The sequence below is a fragment of the Maylandia zebra genome, linkage group LG17 (assembly GCF_041146795.1).
Source record: "Maylandia zebra isolate NMK-2024a linkage group LG17, Mzebra_GT3a, whole genome shotgun sequence".
NCBI classification, from domain to species: Eukaryota; Metazoa; Chordata; class Actinopteri; order Cichliformes; family Cichlidae; genus Maylandia; species Maylandia zebra.
Genome location: NC_135183.1, coordinates 19708256 through 19724605, shown reverse-complemented (window position 1 = coordinate 19724605; position 16350 = coordinate 19708256). Strand labels below are relative to the sequence as shown.

The 16350-nt window shown below is 37.6% G+C and overlaps 1 protein-coding gene across 4 annotated transcripts; it reads left to right on the top strand.

Moving 5' to 3' along the window:
• The first annotated feature begins 1766 nt into the window (after nucleotides 1-1766).
• Nucleotides 1767-15278, top strand: LOC101474360 (bestrophin-3). 4 transcript variants are annotated; one of them, XR_191579.4, is made up of 14 exons: nucleotides 1767-1950; nucleotides 2025-2253; nucleotides 3256-3350; nucleotides 6184-6271; nucleotides 6558-6703; nucleotides 7039-7193; nucleotides 8594-8671; nucleotides 8840-8992; nucleotides 10062-10142; nucleotides 11607-11758; nucleotides 11966-12056; nucleotides 13770-13888; nucleotides 14045-14375; nucleotides 14468-14554. XR_191579.4 is itself a non-coding variant. In XM_004566472.6 (14 exons), the coding sequence occupies exons 2-14, from the start codon at nucleotides 2102-2104 to the stop codon at nucleotides 14841-14843; spliced, it is 1944 nt and encodes a 647-aa protein (XP_004566529.1). In that variant the 5' UTR covers nucleotides 1777-1950; nucleotides 2036-2101; the 3' UTR covers nucleotides 14844-15278. The 4 variants fall into 4 exon arrangements, 3 of the variants coding, with proteins under 3 accessions (XP_004566529.1, XP_004566528.1, XP_004566530.1); XM_004566472.6 differs by having other exon boundaries at nucleotides 1777-1950; nucleotides 2036-2253; nucleotides 14045-14302; nucleotides 14468-15278; XM_004566471.5 differs by having other exon boundaries at nucleotides 1777-1950; nucleotides 14045-14302; nucleotides 14468-15278.
• The last annotated feature ends 1072 nt before the right edge of the window (nucleotides 15279-16350 follow it).

Here is a 16350-nt window from a genome sequence, read left to right as displayed (position 1 = left end):
CTGTTCTGAACTTCTAGAAATTTCTTTTGGAAATAAACATTTACTAAAAAGATGCAATGGTTTTTGAAAAACATTTATTCTGAACTGTGCACCACAATTTCAAAACATTTTCTGAAAGATGTAACAGTATACATGTTCTCACTTTCATTAGAATTTTGTTTATCAAAAGGTCTGACATAGGTGAGCTGGTAAATGCAAATAACAGCATCTCATCACTTATTGCTTCAATACAATATGCATGTCCTTCATTCATCCCTTTGTGGAACTGCAACGCACTTCTGCTCTCCCCCATATTCCATCTTCACAAGCATATCCTGTGCGGAGATTGAATAAAAATTAGTTGACACTAATTAATGGCACAAATAATCCAGTAAACAATTGCAGCACAGTAAAAAAAAAAAAAGGAATCCTCTTTGAGCCATTACTTGTGTAAAGTATTTTCCCAAAAGACAAGGACACAGGCAACAGGTAATACTGAACTAAATGTAAAACCTCAACCTTTTTCATTTTTACCTAAACCGTGTGCACAAAACTCTGGAGGGATCTATGCTAACATAGAATCCAGTCAGGACGTCTGCTACTGCTGTTTGCTCGTTTTTGGGGTTTTTTTTGTTTTTTTTATGGGCGATCGTTTTCAGGCTTCAAGTAGCACCATTATACCAACATTTACATTCTAGACCTTGTTTTAGGTGTATTTGACCAAAAGTTTGACTGAAAATTCACATGCAAGCTTTTTTTCAAGGCTGTGGTATTTGCCCGCAAACAATACCTTTCAGCTAACTAAAACAGAATATTATGCTATCAGCGAGCAACATGGCTAATGCCTTTCACACAGCTTTGTCTCAACTCCAAAGAGCCACAGAAGTAAAAGCTCATAATAATAATTGAAACAATCTTTGAAAAAATGACTTACCAAGCATCGCAAACAACTCAAACATGTAGAGCAAAATGTTCTGAAACGGCTTCACTTCAGCTTCGATTGGAGCCGTGCTGGGGGCGGAGTCTGTGAATTTACTCTGTTGGTGTCATAGCCCCTGTAGGAGTTCAGAGTTAAGAGGTCAAGAGTTAATGTTTCCATTGTAACACCTCCAGATTTGACATAGAAACACTCATTTTTAACACTCGATTTTAACTACTATCATTTTACACCTCAGAGTTACATTAAAAGAATGTGACTCTGCTTAGAGTAAAATTAACTCTACTTTTGCAAGAAGACTATTAACACCAAAACATTTAACACTTTTGAATTTGCTGTGTAGGAATAGGTAAGATACTGCGAAGGACCCTATTTTTTTATTTTTTATTTAATTTGTTATTTTGGCACCATGAGCCCTCCATATTTCTCAACATGAATTAGTTGAGTTGCTCTAGTGTCCACTAGATGCCACTAAACAAATTTCATCTGACTCGAGGCAAATGGAAAACCTCTTTAGAAATATAAAGTTAGTGCTGTTTGGTATTTAAATGTTTTATAATCAAATTTTTAAAAAGATTTAAAATGAATCTTTCTTTATTATTTTATAGTCATATTAAAACATTTATGTTTATTTGATTGTTCACTGTCACTCTGTGTTATGACCTCATGTTGCCTCTTATAGTGTTTCTGTTTATACATGTTTACCTCGAATGTTATGTATGCTGGCACACACACAGCTGAAACATGACTACATTTAGCCTTCTGGCTCATCAATATAGCTCTGAATAGTGTGTGTGTGTGTGTGTGTGTGTGTGTGTGTGTGTGTGTGTGTGTGTGTGTGTGTGTGTGTGTGTGTGTGTGTGCTGCATGGCATTACTGGGCAACTGGACAGCTTCATGGTGAAGAGAAAAGAGGGAGAGAGAGAACGGAAGAGATAGAGAAAGAGTGTGTGTTTGGTTGGCATTTGGCAAAAAGAAATCAGGAAAGAAGCCTGATGAAGAGCACTGCTGAGGAGGAAGCAACGGCATTTTTCTGTGAGTAAAATACAGCAATAATGACAAAAGTGATCATTTATGTTCATAATGTTAAGGTGGTGTTAATTATCCAGGCTGTAACCAGAAAACCAGTGGGACTATCCACTAGCTCCCATTGGATGAAGGTCTTAGTCTGCTCCTCAGTCTCAGGATGACGGTTACTTATTCCAGTAAAGTCGCCAACGCCACCTTCTTCGGTTTTCACCAGCTGCTGCTGCGCTGGAAGGGGAGCATCTACAAGCTGCTGTACCGAGAGTTCATCCTGTTTGCTCTGCTGTACACCGTCCTCAGCGTCGTATACAGGTCAAACACACACACACACACAGTCACAGGAAGGGAAGCGACAGTGTCGTATTACAGCTGTGCATCATGCAAGTGTTTCTTTTAAATTCTTGTAAATTTCAACATAGTTACTAATAAATATTGCTACACTGTTCAGAGTGGCTGATACAACTCAAAACTCGATGTAATGTCGGATGAGTCCCAAGAAGTGAAGCCAAAATATATCCTCACTCTAGTGGTTATAAGCTCCGCCCCTTTTTGGTTAGCAACATGAGCCAACCAAAAACATTTTTTTCATCTTGTAAATGATTAATGTTCATATTCTGTGTGCAAAAGTTTGATCTTAGAGTGTTTCAGAAGGGGAAGAAGCTAAATGAGCTTTGTTCTGTCTGAATCTTTCAGCTCTTTCTGAAGTTTTTATTTTCCAAAACTTTTATTTTGGTTTTTAGTTTTTAGTTTTAGCTCTCTGTCATAACCTTAGTATCAAGATCCAGTATACAATGAACTGGGATTATTTTAAAGCGTAAATCATACAAATTCCTTTATTGCAGCAGGGAAAACAATGAACACATTATTTAGCAAAATATCTTAAATAAAGTATAACAGCTCACTACAATAAATATAATATGACAGAATAAATTAACTTGATGAGACTGTTGTACAAAACAAACAACATGACTGAGTTATCATTTATATATGCTACAAATGAAAGTTGACTATTTAGCTTTCATCAAGTTGTAACCACATATCTGACTCCAGGCAAACAGGATGTGAGCCTTCTATGCAATTTCATTAAAGGTTTTATATTAAATAACTAATACAGTATATCAGAAAATGTCTGTGTAGAAAAAGATTTATCTGACTTTGTATTTCTGAATAGAAGCACATATTGGGCAACAGACCTGCAGCTTATTGTAGTTCATTCAGAAACTTTCTGATCGGCTGAAGAGTAACTTCAGAAGAATTTCTCATATGTTAAATTCTTAGTTGCTGGCAGTGACGACGGTTTCCTCTGTCCTCTAGGATTGTGCTCTCCGAGGATCAGAAGAGACTGTTTGAGAAACTTTCCATGTACTGTGACAAATATGCTGAACAGATCCCCGTCACCTTCGTCTTGGGTATGTTAGCTGACAAACCATAGCTTTACTTTTATTTCAATAGTCTTCTAGTATTTTTCTTTTAAAAGAAACATACAGGCTAATTCCATTTTTAACCTCACGGTTAGACCTTTCTGTCTGACTTCATAGAACTGTAAAGCCACTGTGAGTGTGTTAGTGCTGTGGTTGTAGTGGATTTTTTGGGCAGGAAGGTAGAGCAACTTTTTTGTTATTGTTTTCTTTTTGACAGATGTGTTTAATAACTTCTTAAAAATGCTTTCTGTAAAGCACTTTATAATATTGTTTAGAAAAATGCTTATATAAAAGACTTTATTATTATTATTATTATTATTATTATTTTAACTGTTCAGCAAACCACAATTTTTTTAACATAACTGCAGTAAAAATTCTCCACAAACATGTTGCAGAGTCCAGTTCAGGGACTTAGTTGGAGTCGAGTGTACCATGTCCTACAGTCACCATTGTCTGCACAAGGTCCTAACCTTAAAGCTTACTACTATCTGAACTGATGACATGTAAAACACATGAATCATCACATGGACGATTGTTCTGAAAGAAACACTTCCAGACTAAAGTAGACGTCACGGTGGTGAATGGTTGAGTTACATATCTGATATTCATCTTGTCCATTCATGAAAAAGTCTTAATTATACAGTAAGCATATTTAGTTGCTATATTTTACTTAATATATTTATATTTTAAAAACAAGCTTTATGATCATTTAACCAGTGATTCTCAGATACTGGAAGAGATTACATAACATTTTATTATCTTCCTAGATTTCATTCCTAATGCCTTTCAGACTTGAGAGATTCTCAGGGGATTGAAGAACGTAGCCGACCTGTGTTATTATTATACTAAAGTAAAAATTAAGTCTAATAAAAAAAGAGCGACATGAAAACTCAAATATAACTGTAAGTGTGTTTCCTGCTTGAGCGGAGAGCTGAACAGAGGGGGTGTTTGGTTGCCTCATTAGCAGCCTGCTAATGGAATCGGATCATTAAAGAGGAGAAAAGGCTAAAAGCAGGATGAATGTTTGTGTAGCTGATCTCCACCCACCATCACCGCCACCATCCCAGGATGCATATTCACTATGTTTGTCAACTGAAAAAAAGATTAAAACCTGACAGTTCCTAAAATGTGGTTTTTCCAGAAAATAAAAGACAAATAGTGTCAGTAACTAAAGTAAATGCCAAAAACAGGAGATGCATGTGCATGAGTTGACAATTTATCAAAGTATCCAGACAAAAATGACCCATGGTCCTAAATGACTGTGATGACATCAACAACACAATGTAAGAAAATAGGTGTCGTGTCCTGCAGCGAGTGCTCTTTAGTTTTGTTTAAATTAAACTCAGATGTGAAAATATTAATCACACTTGGAGCCATATGCAGAGTACAGTTTTGCTCAAAACATTTCCCAGATAAATATGAATTTTAGAATTATCCAAAAAATAGTCCTGTTTTTGTTTCTGTCACTCCCGCTCCGCACACATGGCCAATAAGAGGACTTCACACTACCATGTGGTTTGAGTGACATATTTTAGTTTGTGTGGTGTTTACTTGAATTTTTCTACGTGTGAAATCAGACAATAGAGGAAACTAACAAGTTTAAAAACTCATCAACTGATTTGGACCAGAGTAAATGAACTGTAAAAATGCCCTTGCAGTAAGTGAATTGACCTTAGAGTCTCTAATATACAACGTGGACTCACGAGAAAATCAGGTTCAGTAATCAGTAATATTGCACTGAAAACAGTCACTTCACATAGTTTGGGCATCCTGGGCTTTATTCTGGAGGTTTTCCCAGCAGGAAAAATTGTGTGGGAACCCCTGGATAGACCAGGAAACATCATATATCCAACCAGTCCTTAGAGGACACATACACTCTTTAGAAGAGATAATCAAGGTAATGCCATCCATTGATTCTCTGCTTATTTTCAAGTTTCAATAGATTTTCGTTTTTCTGTGTGGGTGCATTACTCACAGATAGCTGATGATTAGTGCTAAGTAGCATCCAGGTAAATATCACTCACCAAAACTAAACCTCACAGCCAGCCATGTTATTTGTCAGATAATTGTATTAAAAGTGCTCCAAACACAGTCCAGAATTAAAGAATTTCATTTGGCTGAGGTAAAGCCTAGCAGACATTTAGATCATACATCCACCTGTCTGATATCACCTGTTGATAGCTGAGAAGACCTCAGAGGAGGTCTGGATATATCTGGACTATGTTGGACGGAGGTCTGGATATGTGGCAGAAAAAGAAATAAATGCACTTCTGGTATTTTGCAAACTGCAACATGAAGTTTTCAAGCTACAACTGTGAACTGTGTGTGAGACTCAAGTCCACTGACAGTATTTAGTACCACTGCGTGTCCTTTATACACACCTGTAAATGTGTGCACACTGGGTCATTGCCATATATTTCAGGTGGTTAAGATTTAAGATTTTAACAAACACCTGGCTGTCACTTTACAGTTTGTTGGATTTACAGGGGATCAAAGAACCAGAGTGTTATTATAATAATCTCAGGATACGCCAAGCTAATATTACCCACTGAGAACAGTGCTTAGTGCTGACTGACAGACATGTGTTGTGTTTGAATACTAAAGTATATCATAAGAGTTTGATAAGATCTCTATCAAACTCTTAGGGTTAGGGCCTCTCACAATGTGTCCTTCATGTTAAATGTGCTTGCAGCAACATCATTGTAAGTCAGCATGACATGATTATTTATTTACTGCTGTAAAAGAGCTCAATTGTTTGGATAGGTTGCATTATCACAACAGTTACAAATTATTATGTGTTAACTGAATATAAATGTTTTAGGTTTTTATGTGACTCTGGTGGTGAATCGGTGGTGGAATCAGTTTGTTAACCTGCCCTGGCCGGACAGACTCATGTTCCACATCTCCAGGTACAGTCTACATCTCTAATGTGCCCTCTACAGGCCACAAGTACCCACTACAAAAACACTGCCCTCTACAGGCACAGACAGGAACTCACAGACTTTACATCAAAGATAGACAAATGTAGCCACTAAGAATCCATAATTAACTTATTTAGAAGCTACCTTGTCTTGTTTAGTGATTTGGGAACACTTCAGTGCCCCGTGCAAAACGAGCCTGAATACACAAGAAGAATAAGGTGTGGTTAGCTGACGATAATCATGAACTCCATTTTTGTTTTCTATCTTTCTACAGCTGTGTTCAGGGTAAAGACGAATATGGCCGCCTGCTGCGCCGGACATTGGTACGTTACGTTAACCTCACATCGCTCCTCATCTTCCGCTCCGTCAGCACGGCTGTCTGCAAACGATTCCCGACCATGGATCATGTGGTCGAGGCAGGTTAGAGCCTGAGTATTTTAGTGTGTATCAGCTGTATTTCAAAATGAGCACACTGTGATCTTAATGTGTCTTAACTAGAAATATAAAAGTCAGAGTTCGGCTCCTCGCCACTTAAATTTCTTCCTGATATCACTCCAGGGACTACCTTGTTATTGGCCAATTAAAGAAGTACTTTGGGCTGATACTCTGTCAACAAAACCTAAACGTCTGTCTGCATGGAAGCGTTATGTCTGAAACTGCTTTGGAACAATATGATCCATCATTTTATTTAAATAGTCTATCAACATGAATCCAACACTGACTTATTTTAAACAATGTTTTTTCCCCATCTGTAGGTTTCATGACACCTGAGGAGAGGAAGGTGTTTGAGAACGTTCGTTCTCCTCACCTGAAGTACTGGATCCCTGTTGTCTGGTTCTCCAACCTGGCGTCTAAAGCTCGGCAGGAAGGACGCATCCAAGACAGCATCGACCTGCAGAACATTCTCAACGTGACTATAAAAATGCACTTTTATGGCGAGAGAACGCTGCAGGGATAATGTGTCACTGTTGTTGGCCGACAGGGCAGTTAGCGTCGCCGTGGTTCGCTTCATAGAAATTGCTTAGCAACATAATCTCCATAAACTCACAACACTTTTATGATTTTGTAAGCATAAATTCAAACACAAGAAATAAATTGCATAGATGAACGACGCCGCAGTGACTTTACCACCACCACAGGTTCTTGTTTTTGCCATGAAGACGTTTATTATCATTAGTATAATTTAGTCACTTATTAGCAAATCCCTTCCCTGGGGCACACTAAAGCTTAAAGTATTAGCCTGGGTATTTTATTTATTTTATCTTTTTCATGTTTGGAAATGGGCAATATTGACTAAGGGTGGACATAGCTTCTATGACAACATCCTATCTTTGGAAGCCCTATTTTGAAGCCTCGAGACTGACATCAACCAGATTTGGTGAAAGAAAGTTGAGATGTAAGGCGCGTATCTTCATTAATATTTTGGCACTTATTAGCTGTTATGCGTTCAGCGCGTTATCCACAAGCTCAGCTGTGGATAATTTCTCTGCTCCATGATTGCCAAGAAAATTCTGGACATGCTACATGAATGCTTCACGTGGTGATGATCCATTAGGCTTCGGTTTCGTTTTGAACACGTCATCAAACATCAGTTCACGTATTTCACGACCAACAAAAACACCTTCCTTAATGTTGACTTCACTTTTCTGGAAAAGAAACATATTTCTTAAATGCTGAAATGCATCGGTGTTTCTGCCCAGTCATTGAAGTTGTCCAATACTTCATAACTAAAAAACACAACAAGCTAAACAAAAACAGTTTTTACATTTGGCATCAGCAAGTAAAATCTGCTACAGCACAGGTGAAAAACTGCCAGTACCAAAATGCTTGTTGACCGGTGTCAGACCCAGAAGCTATGTCCATCTTTTATACTGTTTACAGCTGCAAAAAGATTTTTGTGGCTCAGCCACTTACGTCTCATAATGTATCACTATTAATTTAACTACATGCTTATATCTTACATTATCATGATAACATCATGGTAAAAAACAATACAGTATGGCCATTAAAGATCAGTATAATCAGATAACCTTAATATTTTTTCCAACGCTGCCATTTGATTACAGACATATGCTGTTAGAGAGGAAAAAGCTCTTAAGCACTCAAAGCACACTCATTCATCCTTTGGAGCCAGTTAGATCCTAAAACCCCCGTTAGCCTGTGACCACATAAAGGAGACATGTAGGTAATGTGACACTCAGCTTTCCCAGAACGGCAAATGAGACTCTTTTTCCAACTAGCCTACTGAGTTACAGAAATTCACAGTTTGCTGGAAGCTGGGGAAAGACTGCTGTTTCCTCTCTGTGTTAGGAAATGAATCGCTTCAGGACCTGGTGTGCGACTCTTTTTGGCTACAACTGGGTCGGTGTCCCTCTGGTTTACACACAGGTCTGTGTCCGTCCTCTCTGTTTCGTACTTGCCACAGCAGCATGTTTGATACGGATGTAGCTCATGTAATCACATCATAATCATTACACTAACTGAATCAGAGCTCTGAATCGCCCACAGAGAGAAGAAGGAATCTGAACAACACTCTCACTCTCTCTCTCCTTTTAGGTTGTCACTCTTGCTGTCTACACCTTTTTCTTTGCTTGTCTAATTGGTCGACAGTTTCTTGACCACACCCGTGGTTACCAAGGTCATGACCTTGACCTGTACGTCCCCGTTTTCACCTTGCTGCAGTTCTTCTTCTACTGTGGCTGGCTTAAGGTCAAATAAATTCTTTCCTACAATTTGTGAATATGTAAAACAAACTTGTGAATTTATATTTTTAGTCAGAGACTCCACCAGAGTAGCTTTGCATGACTCATCAAGCCTGGTGTGTCATGTCTCATTAGGTCACACCTCTGTGAAAGCCCACTGTTGTCTGATTGGTTCCTGTCTGGAAGCCTGCAGAGGGGCTTTTGTGCTGTTCTGGCAAAAGTAAAATTTAGTTTTGGACTTCTTTATTCCTCAAGTTTGTTATACAACAAAATATATTTATGCAGATATTTTTCATGGAAGATGTGTCCTACAGTTTCACAGAGACAGGGTAACATATGCTAATGTATGTAATCTACATGACTGCATATTCAAAAATTCAAGTACTTATTTATCTAGTACTAAATGCAGAGATAAGATAGGCAGTAATAAGCCAAAAACACACACAGTTCTTATGCTTCAGTACAAAATTGGAACTCAAATGTAGACAAACACAAACAAAATGTATTTTTAATGGAAGGAGTACAATTAATAAAAGCAGAAGGAGGATGCTGATTGGGAAATAAGACCAAGTTTATATGAGATATTTCAGATTAATTATTTAATAACACATTTAATAACACAAAATGATGTGTCTATCTTGTTTTTCTTCTGCTTGAAACACATCAATACATTTGTGGCTGACCTCTTTCATCTCATGACGTATTTCTGTTATATAAATAACACAAAGTTAATAATAATCTACTTGGTGGAGACGAGCCAGAAATATTGCATGAGCCAGAGTGTCACAAGTAGTGTGGTTATAAATGTTTTGTTCTCAGTGTCATGGTAAAAGAAACTAGAGCTGCTACATCCTCTCAAAAACAATATTTTGTAGAAATTGGAGATACATATGCTGGTATCACTATAATGCAAGCAATGTTGAAAAATCCCTTAAACAGAGACGAGGAAACCTATAGAGCAGTGACAACGGCCATCTCGATTGTCATGAGCAGCAGTAATATTTATTTTTTTTACATATAGGCAGTTTTGTGTTTTTAGTTTGACTGATTTTCAGACATGTTTGTTTGTTTGGCAGGTAGCAGAGCAGCTGATCAACCCGTTTGGCGATGATGACGATGACTTTGAGGCAAACTGGATCATCGACAGGAACCTTCAGGTCAGCAATGACGGAGGCTCAAAGTCTCTTATATTTCCAGGGTCTGTTCTGGTAGAACAAACACTTTTGACTTTATCGTGGACAGAAAGGGAACATGAGAAACTGTTGTGGTTTGTCAGGGAGCAGAACGGAATAGATGGAAAGGAGCTGCCTACACGTTTCTCCTGCTGGACAAAAATATACTCTGGAACATTTCCACACTTGGTTTTATTTTTACATCACGCAAGGAAGTCAAGCACATGATGCCACATGAGGCCCAGCTACACACAATTTAAACACAAGCTACTCGAAAGCAAGTTTTAGAGTAAACTTTTATTTTTTACTCTGTTTCATTTCACTCTAAATGAATTTCCACATCAATCCGCACTAAATAAATCATAATGACAAAGCTTACAACATGGATTTTTGTATTTATAAGAAAATAGAAATCAAAATTAAATAGTTTTTACATTTCCATTGTTTTGTGTAACAGTTAATGTTCTGAATAAATAATTCAAACTTTTATTAGCATGCTAGAACTTGAACTATGACTATATATTTGCAAATATGAAATCACAAAAACATATAAAAGACCAAAACTACCCAATTCACTCATTCATGAAAAAATTACTAAATTACTCAAATGAAGAATGCGTTACAGACCGCAAAATAATAGAAAAAATATATAAGGACATCAGTTGATTCCTAAAATGTGACATTTGATGTTTCTCATTCAGTGAGCTTCTACATTCATTTTTCTTTGTATTACATCCTGTTGATTTACTGACCATTTAATTTGTCATTTATTTATTGATTTTGGTCAAAGTTGTTGTTTCCATAATCTGTTTTATTTTTCATTCTGGCTAAACATTTAGCCCATATTATACTTTAAATCACACCCTTGTTTACATAAAAAAAAGAAAATGCAGAAAAAAATAAGATAATAATAACAAAAAATAAATAAATCAGTAATTCAAAATCTGTGAATTATTGGGGAAATACAATGGGAAAATAAAGAAATAAACAGAAATAAAGAAATAAACTAACATTGAACAAGTTGGTAAATAAGAAGAAAATGAAAGCAGTAAATAAATGAATAAATAAATGTGACAAAATAAATCAGAAACAACAACAAGGTTAGAAAATAAACTAACAAGAAAAGCAAATGTGATATTTAATACAACATATTGTACCATCTTTTATAAATTCCTTACTTCCTTTAAGTATAAAAAATAATTAAAAATATTGCTGAGCTCTTTTCAGTTGTGATTTAGGCAGTTTTCTTCCTTCTTATAGTTATATAATAATATCCATTCTTCCAAGAAGCACAATCAATCAACCGGATTAGATTTGACTATGAAAGATTGTCCTGTTAAATTATTGGTAGATTTTCTTACCAATTTAATCTTACTTAATAAATTTTTATAAATAATGTCTCTTGAAAACTGAACACGCCTCATTCTTCCTCTTTACCTGTTCCTGCAGGTGTCTCTCCTGGCAGTGGATGAGATGCACATGAACATGCCTCACATGACCAAAGACATTTACTGGAATGACTGCGATGCACGGCCACCATACACGCTGGCTGCTGCAGACTACTGCATCCCCTCATTTCTTGGCTCCACCACCGACATGGGGTCAGGGATCAAGTTTAGCGGCTGATGCACAGTTATAATCCTCTAGAGAACAAACATTTTTCCTGAAGGACGTGTTGGAGTTTATGTTTCACATTGTAGCTCAGTCTGTGTGGGTGAATTGTCACAGACGTGCTAGTTGTTATAGAATTAGTTTTTTTTAGAGAAGTTTTATCAGCATGACAAATTCTTTTTCAATGTCTCTTCCAGTCTCTCGGACATCCTGCAGTTTGACGACACTGATGTTAGCCACGACCATCAGCGGCAACAGGACTATACTTTGCTGCGGCGCCAAGAGTCGGTAAAATGTTTATTGCTTTCATTTTTTAATTTAAAATTGATTTCTGGAAAAAAGGAGGTAAGTATAAAAACTGCAGAGAGTAGAAAAATAAGTACTTGTGAAAATGTAAATAAGGGTGTTGACCTTGAGAGATATTATTTGTTAAACAGTTTAATCATGAGGCCTTAACTTAAACCTTATTTTGGATTTGTTATACTTTTCCTTGTTTTTTTGCCATATATGTCCTATTCCAGTGTTGGATTTTCATATTAAACCAACCTTTTAATAGGAAGGCCAATGTACAAGTACCGTATTTTTCGGACCGTAAGGCGCACTGTCGATGAACCTGTCTGTGTTCATTCATAAGGCGCACCGGATTAAAAGGCGCATTAAGCGAAACAAAACAGTCTGATAAGACAAACTTTACTCAACTCATTCTTCTTGCTTGCGCCACTTCCAGCATTGATTCATTAATGTTGAATTCTCTCGCAGGTGCTCTATTCCCATATTGTTGCAGTATATTTATGACAACCTCGTACTGTAGATGGATTATCTCAGTTGTTCTCCTGAGTGAAATTTGGTCCGTTTACAGCATCCTGCCATGCGATTTCCTTTGCCCCTAACCATCGGGTGGTTTTATCAAGTGGAAAAAAGTTAACATTCATCCCCCAGCTTCATTGTGTTTATGTTATGCTAACATAGCTGTGTTGCTAGCGATCACATGGCACATCATTATATACCAGCTAGCCCAACTTCAGTAAACCTACAAAAGTCACTGCTGTTTAGTTTTCTGTCTTGGGTCTGTTGGAAGTGATAGCAGAGCTGTACGTTTTAATTTTTTCAGTAATCTCTCAGTCAGAACATTACATATTCTGTTTTGATGGGTGCCTGGATGTTAAACTTAATTGTTACATCTGGTAAAGCAGCAACGCTGATCATTTTATTAAAGATGAAAGAATTTAGACAGTTTGTAACGCTCAGTGATGCCGCAGTGTTTTGGACCTGAAGCGGACGCGTTTTGGTCCGAGATTACCCCGCGAGACTCCTGACTATGGTAGCCATAATGCTCCGACAATCCATCAAGTGGTGTGGCTTCTTAGCTTACCAAAGTCATACTAAAACATCTTTTGACAGATTTTTTGAGTGCCGTATACCACATAAAATCGGTTCGAGGTCAGTAAGCACAACCAGAAGTCATACATATGGCGCACCGGATTATAAGGCGCACTGTTGATTTTTGAGAAAATTAAAGGATTTTAAGTGCGTCTTATAGTGCAGAAAATACCGTAACCCCTGTGTGGTAAACCCTAAGGCTTTAAATTGTTCTAAATGCTTTGTTGCTGGTGATTTTTTTCTGCACTCGGACCTGTTTGATGTCACAGAGAAGGGATGTTCCTTTTTTGGTCATCAGATTCACAGAAACCCCACCCACGTTGTGTCAAAGCTGTTAATTTATGAGGGGCAGCCAATCAGAAAAATGTTGGCTTATAGGGATGGTGACCTTAAAGGGATGGCTTGTTTGATAAGTAAGATGGACTGAAGGACACCATCAAAGTCCAGTAAATGATACATAAGAATGATTTTTGAACTGTGAATCATACAAAGCTACTCTTGTACAGCAGAAGAATAAAAATATAGAACAATTTGAAACCTGTTAAATTTAAAGCTTTGACATTAGGTACTAATGATAAAGTCTTTAAGTTCAGATTCTGAGTATATTTTTAATGTTTGCAGGTTTTGGGTCGGGTCCGCCGTCTGCTTAGTGTTCAGGAACCTCCTGACCTCCGACCCCCTCGACCCATCTTCAAACGACATAGCAGTGATGCAACTGGCAGTTTCTTCCCAGATGTCAGGTATTAGAATATTTAAAGCATGAATAGATGTGTAACTGGTATCCTACTGATAGTACCAAAGGTTCCTATTTAATAATTTATATATTAAGATCCAGCTGTCCACAGATTACAATGATCTGATCTTTTATGTTTTCTGTTGGTCATTTCTAAATCCAGGGTCAATGCAGGACCAGGGATCAATGTTCCACTGTCCTCGCTGTTCATGTCTCAGCCTTCCATGGACACTTTGTCCACCTTAAGGGAGGTCAACAGCAACCCACCCTCACCGGAAAGCTCCATTTCTGTTTTCCCCCAGCTTGTCATCAGCCCTCCATTATGTGGCGACGTTTGCCAGAATGTGGATTCGTATACCAAACCTCAGAATGGCCTGAATCCTTCCCCCACTGATGAAGCCCCAGGCTCAGAAACCCTAAGGTGATCAGCCAGTGTCCTTTTTAACGATATTCAACTCCATGTTCGGCCATCAAACTTCATTTTGAGATAAAAGGTTTTGAAAATTTAATAATTATACCCCAGTATTTTATAATCTTAGACTTGCCCTTTAGGTGAGAATTAATTTTTTTCTTTTTGTATTTCCAGGACTGCGTCCTCTCTCTGTTGTTCCCCCACTCAACTTGGGCCCAAAGAATTTCGGTGGACAACTGTCAATGGCCATAATCGTCAGCCAACCAAACCACGGGGGCGTCAGTTCTCACTCCAGTTCTCCAGGCAGACTTCAAAGGCATCGGTCCGCAGCCTGCCAAGTCCTAAAGGACTGGGGCGGCGGAGAAAAGGACTGGCTCGATTCCAGTCCAGGAGATCCCCTGGTCCAACCTCAGACACTCTGCAGCTCCCTGACCCCGATTACGACTTCCAGGGAATAACAGGGACTCAGGAGGATGAGAAGGAAGAAACCAACGACAATGAAGAGGTCAAAAACACCAGCTCCCAATCAGAGAGTTTCGAAAAGAAATAAGAACCAGCCACAACTTCAGCTGTTCAGTAAGACCAAACTGAGTAACATGAATACCCACGTTGCCTAAGAAGAAGACTCTTTAATGTTGTTGTTGTTTTTAACCAAAAATACTTGGAAAACAGGATATACATGGCCTCTTAAGGGATGTATTTAAGCTAGGTTTTTGGGTTTATCAGTTGTTGCCACCATGATCTATCAAAAAATAAACCGCAAACAACTATTCTTCAGTTCTAGCATGAACCCCCATTTTAATCCTGTGAGGTTTAACTTATTATTAAAGATAAATACTCCTGACCCCGCTGACAATGTTTAATAGCATGTAGTGTTTTTTTTAAGAAATGTTCTCCCAAGCTTCCTCATTCTAGCAATCAAATCATTTTATAATTAAATCAATCATTGTAGTAACACACATTAAAAAAAATGCTTCCCCCCCCCCCCCCCCCCCCCCCCCCCAAAAAAGCCCCCCAAAAACAGATCTTCTCATACAGTTACTGAAAAATATTTTTATCCAACAATATATTTATGCCCAATCTTAATTACTTGACTGAAATACCTTGGAAATTGAACAAGTTTAAAACTTGTACCCTTGTAAACCCTTGTACTAAATGGTGAACTTCAAATTTAAAATGGGAAATCATGAATCACTGTGATGAGCCAGACTCTGGATGGTTAAACACTGAAATCCATCACTTAGATCATTCATTTTGCCATCTCAATTCAGGAACTTCATCCAGGGCAACTGCCGATTTAAGCTAATTATCTGCATATTCATCTACAGTCCAAATGCGATTTTTTTTTCCATAAAGATACATAAAAATTGTGCTGTTTAACTCACCATATGGTGTTTTGTGTGAATTTTCTTTTCCCTGAATTTTTGTATCAGAATGTGCAAATTAAGCATGGCCCAATGAGACGTTAAGTAGCACATTAAAAAGAAATTTGCTGGAATTACTCTTTAATCCTGATATTCCAAAGATTACAAAACCCCCATAGATGATTCCTTAAAAAATTAGAAATGAGGCAAAATGAGACAAAATAATCAACAATTATTAGAGTTGAAACGTGTGCAAAAAAAACCCAAACAAACAACAACAAAAAAAAAAAAACAAGCCTATGTATCTTTGTGATTTTTCTAGCTGAAGAATAATTTCCAGCCCACATGGGAACATTTCAAGTTAGCTGTTTATGCTGAAAGAATGGGGGGGGGAGGGGGGTTTCTCATCCACTTCAATAAACTCTTCTTGGATGCCATCTGGTGGCCATTAGAGGAACTGTAACACTTAATGAAACACTGGTACTCAGGGGATAAGAACAAAATCTTCTTTCTTTCCGTGATTACTGTAAATCACACGTGCTTTTGTAAATGTAGATAAAGTGATGAATGTACAATCCCTGTTGCTGCTGTTAAATCTCCAATAACTGTACCTTTTCAAATAAAATGTTAACTTTGTGGTCATTGGGGCAGAAGTAATGGCTAATGTATTGTCAGCAATATTCAGCAGTTTCT